A 10,216-nucleotide genomic window follows, 5' to 3' on the forward strand; every position below is an offset into this window, starting at 1 on the left:
CCCAGCCTGGGGGTGGCTCTGGGTTACCAACCATTTTCCTTTCAGGGTGGCCTGGGAGTCCAGCCACTCCAAGGGATGTATGTGTATATGGTTGGGTGGGGTTGTGGGGGGGAGCATTGGGCCTGTGTGATTTGGAGATTCAGCTCATTTGGCAGCAGGCAAAACTCCAAATCAGATTTGGTAGAATCGATGCGGGACAGTGATTCGAATTACCAAATCAAATCGCTGTCCCCCTGAATCCTCCGAATCCGAAGCGAATATTAGCCGCTTCACATAGGCTTAGTTGATACTACTGAGGTAGTTCAACAAGCAAACAAAGCAAAATAAATTCTATTATTGATTCACATTGATTAATAAAAGTGTTTTAAAAATTTAGGAATTGATTTTTGCCTTTGTTAGGGCTGGCTTACACTTGATATTGACACTCATTTAACTCAATTAATAGAAAAAACAGTTTAGTTAAACTGGAATTGGCCGCTTAGGTGAACACAGTAATTATAACAATATAAAGAAGTTTGTGTCCATACTGAAACAAATTACACTGATGTGAACACTTTTCCATTGATATGGGGTTGAACTGTAGGGGTTGAACTGGTTTAATTATACTGCTTTCTGAACTGGTGTATTTAAAATAGTCTAATCACTGCACAGAGACTAGTCCTTAACTACTGTAAATTCTCTGATCTATTTTTCTATTGTATTCTATTCTATTCTAGTACTGAATCAAGCAAGGACTTCTTCTGAGAGACATGAACTCCTTCATAGACTAGACTGCAGCATAAGAAGGTCTATAAACCTGCCATATCTTAGCAATTCTAGGGGCTGTTTTAAGCTAGACAAAAATCCTCATTTTCTTTTGAAGCTAAAGAATGAGGTCTGGGAAGTAAGGAGCTAATATATACCTCCTTGGCAGACTTTAAAAATGCCACATAAGCTTTTAGAATGTCTAGTTTTGAGCTGATATTTTTGCTAAGTGTTTTCAGTTCTTCATTTAGAAGTTCAGCTTTGTTAGAAAAAGTTGCCATCTCTGCAGCTTCAAATTCATCCCCTTCCTTAATGATCCTCACAGCCGCTTCCAGCTGATGTGATGTTTCCTACAATGGCATAAGCATAGAACACAGTTTAGCACACTGAAAAGGACTTGTGAAAAAATCACATCTCATGTTAATTTCCAACTGTTGGCTCCTTCACTTTACTTCACCCACCCAGACAGTGAAAGAACAACTCTAAATGTTCATCAGTTAAACACCATTCCATAGGAACATTTTAAAACGAAATACAAAGGTTGAATATCCCAAGCACATCTAGTAATTTTAAATAGGGAAAACATAAGTGTGAATATTTAAAATAAGTGCGTAGAAAGACAAGGTTCTTTGGGTAGATGTGATATCTTTTATAAGACCAACTAATGGTTGGAAAAATTGTTCTTTGCAAGCTTTTGGGCACAAACACCCTTCTTCAGGCATAGGAAGAGTCTGTTGTTATTTTGTGTGCTCTCCTGGGTAGAACAGAAGCCAAAATGCAAATTGCAGGTCTGTGAAAATGCAAATATATGGCAGTGAGGTTCAGAGGGAATGGGAGACAATAGATGAGAGACAGGTTGTGGTGGGGAGGGGGAAGAGGGGAATGCTGAACTGGTGATAGACTGTAGCTGGTAACATGCAGACAGGTTACCTGGGATTATCAGATGGCAGACACATTATAATATGCCATAAATCCTATGCCTATATTTAGTCCATGATTTTTTGTATCCAGTAGATTTATGAAGTGAAATTTGTATGCTCATCTATGAAAAGTGTTTTGTAAATTCCCTTTGAGGATCAGAACTGAGAGATTGGTTGTCTTGTGAGAAGTGTGCACCCCACAGGTAAATGGGTATTTTTGTCTTGATAGCTTTCTAGTGTGTGTTCATTCTGGTATGCAGTTGCTGTCCAGTTTCTCCTACATATTTTCCATCAGGGCATTTGGTGCACTGGATGAGATATATTACATTTCTGGAGGTGCAGGCATAAGATCCAGGAATGGTGATGGTTGTGCTGTGGGGTGTGGTTATTGTGGGAGTGGTGGAGATGTGTTGGCAGGCTTTATATTTCTTGTCCTGGCATGGTCTAGATCCATTCAGTGTGCTTTGGGCCATAGGAAGTTTGCTTCCTGTGATGAATTTGGCGAGGTTTGGTGCTTGCTTAAAGGCTGGAAAGGGCGGTCCTGGAAAGATCTTTTTAAGAATTGAGCCTTTTACCAGTATGGGTTGCAATTGTTTGAAGATTTTCCATATAGATAAAAGGGTCCTGTAATTCGATTTGGATTCAGAGATTTGGCCACTGAATTGGGCCAAATCTCTGCCAAATCAAATCAGGGACCATAGCTTCGCACAGCCCTAATGATTACCCTATGTATCTAAAGTCATAATTCAAAACTGTATATGTTAGGAAGGCATAAGAATACAACATAAGAAAAGAGCTTATATGCATCTACTTCTGGTTCGAGAGACCTAACCCAGCTTTAAATACTTCAGTCAGTCTCTTGGATTCATACAGCATGACATACTTATTTCCGACAATCAGCCAAGAGTGCAAGCTATATATGATGTGAAATTCCACAGGAGGAATGGAAAGGTGACTATGATCTGCAGTCTAAGCAGCTCACATTGGTTTAAAAGAAAATTCACAATAGGCAAAGGACATTTCCAAGTCAGAATAGTGTCATACAAGTGGGGAAGAAATGTCAGCAAAAATGACCACGTGCTGTTTTGCTACAAATAATGGGTTAGCTGCTATTAATTTTGCATTCTTGCTGAGTGACCTTCAGAGTTACTTGTAGGTAAACTCTGTTTTCAGTGCTACCGCCCAGCTGAAATTGATAGATTGTATCACTGATTAGCTTCAAATAGAATATGCACAGCTGCATTGTCAAATGGCTTCCCAGGCATGCAATATGCACTTATATTAACATTTTCACAGGCCAAGGGAAGTATAAAGTGGCTTTAATATACCTTTGTACCCTCCTGATCCTGTGGTGCTCCTGGGGCTGGGAAAGGTCTGTTGTGTAACTTGAATAACCCAGACAAAGTTACAAGAGCCTCCCTGGGATATGCCAATAGCAAGGCAGCCTTTTGGCTTTCTCCACTGTTTCTGCACCTCAGAAATGCTCCCCCACCCAGAAGCGAAACTTTTTAGCTATCAAGCCCTTTGTGTCCATATAAAGAAGCTGGGGCAGGACTGAGAATCTCAGCTCAGGTATTGTTCATGTCTTTCAACACCGCAAAACTCAATGAGTCATGTATGAGTACTCACACACATAAAAACCATCGTGTTGTAGAGGTATTAAAATCATATGACAATGTTTGGACCCTGAAACAGGATACGGTGATTTAAAAAAATGAAAAATGGACACACCAAAACTATAAGAACTACTTGCTTGCAATCTTCATTATGTTATTGTTGTTGGACAAGTATTTTTAATAAATAGGCAGAGCTATTTCCTTCCAAGGAAATGTGACAATCCTTATCTAAACTTCTCAGCATTTCAAAATTCCTATAGTGTGCACAGTGTCTAAAAATACTTACATTAATACCAAATGAAAGGGTGTTTTACCTTAGCTTGATTAGCCAGTTCTAGGTGTTTGTTCAAAATTCTCTCTGATTCAGACAAAGAAGACCCAGGATCCATACCAATGGTAAGTATCGGACTGATTTTTTTAATTGACATTGATACCTTGAATTAAAAATATAATAAATATAATAATATAATAAATATAATAAATAATTAATTTATATCATCAAGAGCTATGAAAATACAAACCTTCATAGTTTAGCTAAGTTTTGACAGATAATATCGATGTTTATTTTTAAGCATTTATTTTGATTTTTATATATTTACATTTTCAGGAATGTGCGAAATTAGGGCTGTGGGGAGCAGATAGTTTAACTGGCCATTGCGACAAATTTAACTACTGTAGGACTGCCACCAGTTGAGTATCAAAGCCGCTATCAGTCCCAGTTCTGCTCGCCCATAGCTCTCTTATCTTCTTTGTCACTTCCTCTTCCTTTGTCCCCAGTCCCCTGGGTTTGGTGGGAGTTGCAGTCTAAATTACAGTCAGCATGGTTCTGTAGGATTGTTCCCCCTGTTGTTAGACACTCCATCAACCATCATTTTTCTTATGTCTCCTTTCTATACATTTTGATTATTAATGACGGAAGTATCTTGTCCTTGGTCTGTGAGTGTGAGGTGAAATCAATGTTTGTTAGCATTTACCGGTAAAAAACAAATCCTGTCACACCTTAGTATAGCCAGGGGACACATTTAGAAGTTGACATGTAATTATTGGGTTTCTATTTTCTAATCCTTAATATAATGCAATGGAATTAGGAAATTTAGGGAATGCGAAAATTAAAATGAAAAATATTTAAGTTGCTTTTCTTTCTCTCCCTTGTAATTATTTTAGCATTTGTATCACAAAGGATAATTATTGTGTTTTAATCTAGAATTTATGACTTTGAAATCAATGCTTTGATTATGCTTCATTTAAAAAAAAATTACAGACAAATTTTTGCTTTAGAAAAATAAAACTTTTCGGTTGGCACTTGTCTGCCAATCAAAATGTTTTATTTTATGTAGAGGTGTGTATATATAACTTCCCTCAGTGACAATGGGAGTTAAATATATACAATGATAATAGAATATGTCATGAAGAGCAGCTGTAGACAACTCCAGATATGATATATATAGCCATTAATAGTGATGCAAATTTACGAATACCATACATTTTAAGAAGAAGTTTCAGGCTTTGTGTACACTAAATGAAACTCAATGCCAGCTAAATTTAGAACCATATCCTTCAGCAGGCTCTGCATTACTGGAAGATTGCACAGGGAAGTGGTTTTGTTCATTTTTTTTGAAGCAAGATGGGAACCATGGTTCAAATTTTCTAAATAACCCTAGCTGTGGGTGTCAGGAATGGAATATCCAAAAAGGAGACAACCAGGCCACATATAACATCATGGACCTAAGGTCATGTTTCATTGTAAAGAACAAAAATATTAAATTTACAGAATTAACTTGATTTAGATTAAGATGCTTTTATTGAAACTTGTCGCAAAAGACCAAGAGCAAGTAGCAGGGAATCTTTTGTTTTTAGCTAATTAAACTCTATATTTTTATTTCATCCATTCTACTAGGTCTTGAAATCTCATTTATGGAAAATGGGTGCAAAGGGATCCATTGATTGCAAATTGACTTCTTCCCTTTTGACTCAGAATATTTCCTTGTGAGCATCATGTGTATATATAGGATGTCAAATTACATATTGAATAATTATCAAATCATTATATATAATCTATTTTTTTGTATTTATGCCTTGGGATTTCTTTGCTGTGAACCTTGTTACAAAGATTATATTGCATTTGAGCTATAAGGGGCATTCAGGGTCTCCTTTACAGATGATGTGCCTATTATACCTCAAATGCAACATTGTGGAAGTCAGTAGGAGTTGAGGGCACTCAGTAGGTTAGAGAGATTGTCAAACATCTTGTAGAAACAGAACTTTAATGAATAAAATGAATTTTTATACCGAATGTGATGTACTCTGCTTTGGCAACAGAAAGCAATCACATCAACCCTGCTGTGATTCACAGTTACTATTTCTATTGTTCCCTGAGTTTGCTGTACCACCTTTTCCATTTTCAACAAAATGCATTAAAAAAAGGAGAGAGAGAGAGAGAGAGAGAGAGAGAGAGAGAGAGAGAGAGAGAGAGAGAGAGAGAAATATTATGCAGAAAACTTACATCAGTACCAGTCCTAATAATTTGTTTATCTCTGACAAGGCATGGTCATCCTCATACCAAATTATGATTATTAGTTTGTATGCACTGCTATCATGTTTTCAGTGAAAAGTGTTCATTTCCGGAGCAGGAGTTTTAGGTTTACTGGCAATAGTCTAACTGAGGGCGGGCAACCAGGGCACAAGGTCCAGGTACCAATTTAGGTCAAGGAATAGAAGGGGGGAGGGGAGGGCACCAGGATGATAGCATCCAGAGAGCCTGTGCTACTGCAGCAGCAGCCCAAGCCCACAACATGGCAGAAGTAACAGGGGTCTCCACAATCAGGTAAGACTTGTTTGACATCCCACTGTGGCTCTCTGGCATTCTGCCCAAAGCACTAAAATATCTAGTTATGCCTCTATTTACGGGGCCCACTGCTGCACTCAGCACTTTACACATATTTGATATTCTTTAACCAAAGAAATATATCATTATTGTTATTAACCCACACCCCCAGAACTCTAATATTCTGACAGCTTTACTTTAACAAATTAATATAGCTTGCAGGATAATGTTAACAACAACAACAACAACAACAAAGGCATTCCATGATGTACCTTTTTTAGATAATCTTCTAGTGAGGCAGTTAACTGCTGTTTCTTTAAAGAAAATTCTGTGTAAGCAGGACACTGCTTGATCAGTTGATCCACTCTTTTCTGAATGTATTCTATCATTTCCTGAATTCCAGGCAGCCAAGAACTAAATTGGAACAATACAGCTGTTAGTACTTCTCCAGGCTTGTGCAGCAGCCAAGATGACAGCAATTAAAAATAACATTGCTGTTTCAGATCAGAGGTGATTTAGCAACAACTTAAACACTCAAGCCTTAAAAAGTCATTATAAATATCAGTAATAAACAAAGCAAAACTGATAATGAGTAGGGCAGAAAGGGAGACTACATTTTCAATTTATAAATTAGCCTCAGGCACCAATTCCCTGGCTCACGCTGAGAACTACCTTTCCAGAAATAGTTTCAATGACTTCAGTTACCTGAGGAGTAAGGCAGCGTTCAGTGCAAGAAGGGGATCAGGCTGACTCTCCCAAAACTGAACAGAAGAAAGATAAATGAACTAAAAATATCTGATATGTTACAGAGGCTTATATTTCTATTTTAAAAGGATATGCTGCCTCTGCCTCTCAAATTTTCTTCCAGTAGGTGCACAAAATGTTATCAACATTCCCCCCATGCTTTAAATGTTTGTTTAAAGACGCTGTTTGAACAGTAGTGTCAAATGACAAAGTACTGACTTGCCCTATAATTTAAAACATTTAAACATCAGGGTGCCAATTCACAATAAATGAATACTTGAGGCAGTTCTCCACAATTTGAAAAAAAGTTATCACATACATTTAAGATATGAAGATAGCATGTAAAAGAGATCAAATCTTCGTACTAATTAACTATTGAAGCTTTCTCTAACTAAAAAAAAAAGATTTATATGACAAACACAGTTAAAATGTGATGTTTGTTAAAGTCCTCTAGTAGCTTTTTAATGTGCTTACCTTGATAAAGACACTTACACAGGGCCTGCTCCTATGCCTACTGAAGTGACAGCCTGGTGCATAGCACACCCCTTCCCAAACATTACTGTGGACTATATCAAGGTAATATGGATTACCTTGAATTAATATAAAATCCAAGATGGTAATAATAGCATTATTTAATAATAACATGATTTGGAATTCTGCAAACTAATTTCCTGAAATCTTTTATTTTTTAATTTAATATTACATTTGTAAAATACTATTCCTCTATTCTAACATTTTTAAAGAAGAGATGATCCTTTTAACAGTGTCTTCAAACACTACAGAGATTAGGTATATGCCTCTTGAAGATAATTACGTAGAGTTTAATAACATCTTGGAAAGGGCTATTATTTTTTATGCTATTAACACAGATAACTAATTTATGATGCAGTGAAATCAAATTTAGTCATCAGTAAAATGAGGGCAAGTCTACTGATAGGCGAAGGAGGCTGGCCAGAAAAATAACGAGGACAAACTCTCAGACTTGGTGCAGACATTATACTTAACACATATTAAGCACGCAGAAAGGGCTTTAAACTAAACAAAACAGATGGCACTTAAAGCACAGGACCTGGGGTTGGGGGGAGATAGCCCCTCTGTCACATGAACCTGGCCCAGCACCCCCTGAGACCCCGGCCAACAAGCTATGGGGGACCCTTGTGGTGGGGGGCTCCATTCATCCTCCTCTCCTCCCCAGCTGTTGCTGACAGTCATCTGCTGGTGGGGGAAGGCAGGGCTGGGGGGAGGGGCTGCTCCAGCAACCTCCTGGGAGGTATGCAGGAGCACCCCCCACTGCTGGCCTCAGCCAGTGCAGACAGGCACCGAGCCCCTCCGCCACCAAATGGTGAATATCTGTTTGGTTCATTCCCATTCTAACTTATAGCACTTTAAGTAAAGTGTGATAGTTAGATTGCTTCTGCCGGGGCTTTTTGAATGTCTGTACTGAGCCTTAGTGATTTCAGAATATCTATGAATTAAAAGTATGCATTTTATATAGAAAACCTGTATCTTCTACATGCTTTAATGTACAAAAAGAGAAATTCACAAACGATCAGCAGTTATATTATTTCTAGAGATATGCTCATTTGAAACAAAAACCTGATTTGGTTTTTTCATCTATTTAAATATATAGTAGTAGTGAGACTATAATAAGGAACTGCTCCATACACTCTTTAACTGTATCTCCACTTGTCTAGTGAACAAGGTTTTTCCCCTACTTTTTAATTTATTCTGACTAATTTCCAGTATACTAGAGAGATTTCTGTGCTAGATTTTCAGAGCTAGAACTATAAAGTTCTAGTTCTTCAGTCTTTAAGTCAGTGATATTCCTCAAGGAATAAAAGACTACTCAATGCAAGAGAGACAAAATTTAGCTATTAAAAGCTATATAGGGCAAGAATTTTCTTATATGTATATAAACTGCCTAGTACATTTTGGATACTCTAATATCGCTACAAAAATCATGTGGATGTGACCATTTATTTCTATCTTAAATCTTTTCCTACTGTTCCCTGCCTTCACCCACATTAAATAGACATTTAACCCATTTCAGTTATCAATACCTAGCCAGACTTTCGATATCATATTTATGATCCAGGTTCTGATATCGTTAGTCATGCTTAATAGTTCTTTAATTAGAGGAAAAATCTCATCAAAATTAATGCAGCACTTGTAGTACTATACACAATCACACTAAAGTTTGTTTAGCAAACTGTCTCAAAGAATAAAAAAAAAATATATCCCTTACTGTGGCATCAGATATTCTGGCCTTCAGCCTAATTAAAATGGGGTTGTCACACAGGAAGTGGAACAAGCAGTCACCCTACCTTTCCCCCTATCATAAATCATGATGAATCCTTCTGCTATTGTATGCTCATTATTCTTCGAGGAAGCTGCAAGCTGCTTTCCAATTCTAGAAACACTTCTACAGGCTGTCCAGATGGAACCAGAATCTCAGACAGTAAGTGCTTGGCAGGTAGCTACCCATCTCATCAGCAAACTATACCTTTTTAAAATTTTTATACCAAAGAAGTCATTTAAAATAAGACTAAACTGCCTCAGTATCTACACCATACACTAAGCTCTAACATGAATTCCCAGGTTGTCCTTATATTCTGTGAAAATATTGTCTCTCTTTTTCTCCCACTTACATTGGTTATTCCTTTATATTTCCTTCCCCAATTGATTTTAATTATTGTTTTGTGCTGCATAATTAAGGGGTCTGAATCAGGAAATAATTTCCTTCTTGTCTTAATTTCATATGTATTCATTGAGAAAACATGGTTTACTAACATAACCTATTAAGTTTGTTTTACTTGTTATGCTAGGGCTGAAATTCAGGCCCTACTGACTTTAATGGTAGAACTCCCTGGCTTGAACAGTACTAGGATTATCTAAAATTAAATATATATATTTAGTTTCATAGTAGGTAGGGTTGGAAGGGACCTGAGCAGATCATCAAGTCCGACCCCCTGCCATGGGCAGGAAAAAATGCTGGGGTCAAACAACCCCGGCTAGGTGATTGTCTAGCCTCTTTTTGAAGACCCCCAGGGTAGAAGCAAGCACCACTTCCCTTGGAAGTTGATTCTAGATCCTAGCTGCCCTGACAGTGAAGTAGCGCCTCCTGATATCTAGCCTGAATGTACTCTCAGTCAACCTATGGCTGTTGTTCCTCGTTACTCCTGGTAGTGCTTGGGGGAACAGGGACTTCCCCATAGCCTGCTGGTCCCCCTTGGCCAGTTTGTAGACAGCCACCAGATCCCCTCTCAGCCTTCTCTTGTGGAGGCTTACAGGAGAAGCCCTCTCCTCATAGGGCTTCTCCTGTAAGCTCCTGACCATACAAGTCACCCTCCTCTGGACCCTGTTGAGTC

At 38.0% G+C, this 10,216-nt stretch overlaps 1 protein-coding gene across 1 annotated transcript in view; it reads right to left on the reverse strand.

The window, feature by feature from the left end:
• The window catches only part of CCDC141 (coiled-coil domain containing 141), a 238,619-nt gene that overhangs the window by 53,570 nt on the left and 174,833 nt on the right, over positions 1-10,216 (reverse strand). The window contains exons 9-11 of the mRNA XM_019523028.1: positions 6,377-6,518; positions 3,595-3,714; positions 903-1,094 (exon numbers count right to left, since the gene is read on the reverse strand). Coding sequence (XP_019378573.1) covers positions 903-1,094; positions 3,595-3,714; positions 6,377-6,518 — 454 coding nt within the window. The remainder of the gene's footprint in view (positions 1-902; positions 1,095-3,594; positions 3,715-6,376; positions 6,519-10,216) is intronic.

This window comes from Gavialis gangeticus, unplaced genomic scaffold (genome assembly GCF_001723915.1).
Source record: "Gavialis gangeticus isolate Ggan-Ray unplaced genomic scaffold, GavGan_comp1, whole genome shotgun sequence".
Classification (NCBI taxonomy): domain Eukaryota; kingdom Metazoa; phylum Chordata; order Crocodylia; family Gavialidae; genus Gavialis; species Gavialis gangeticus.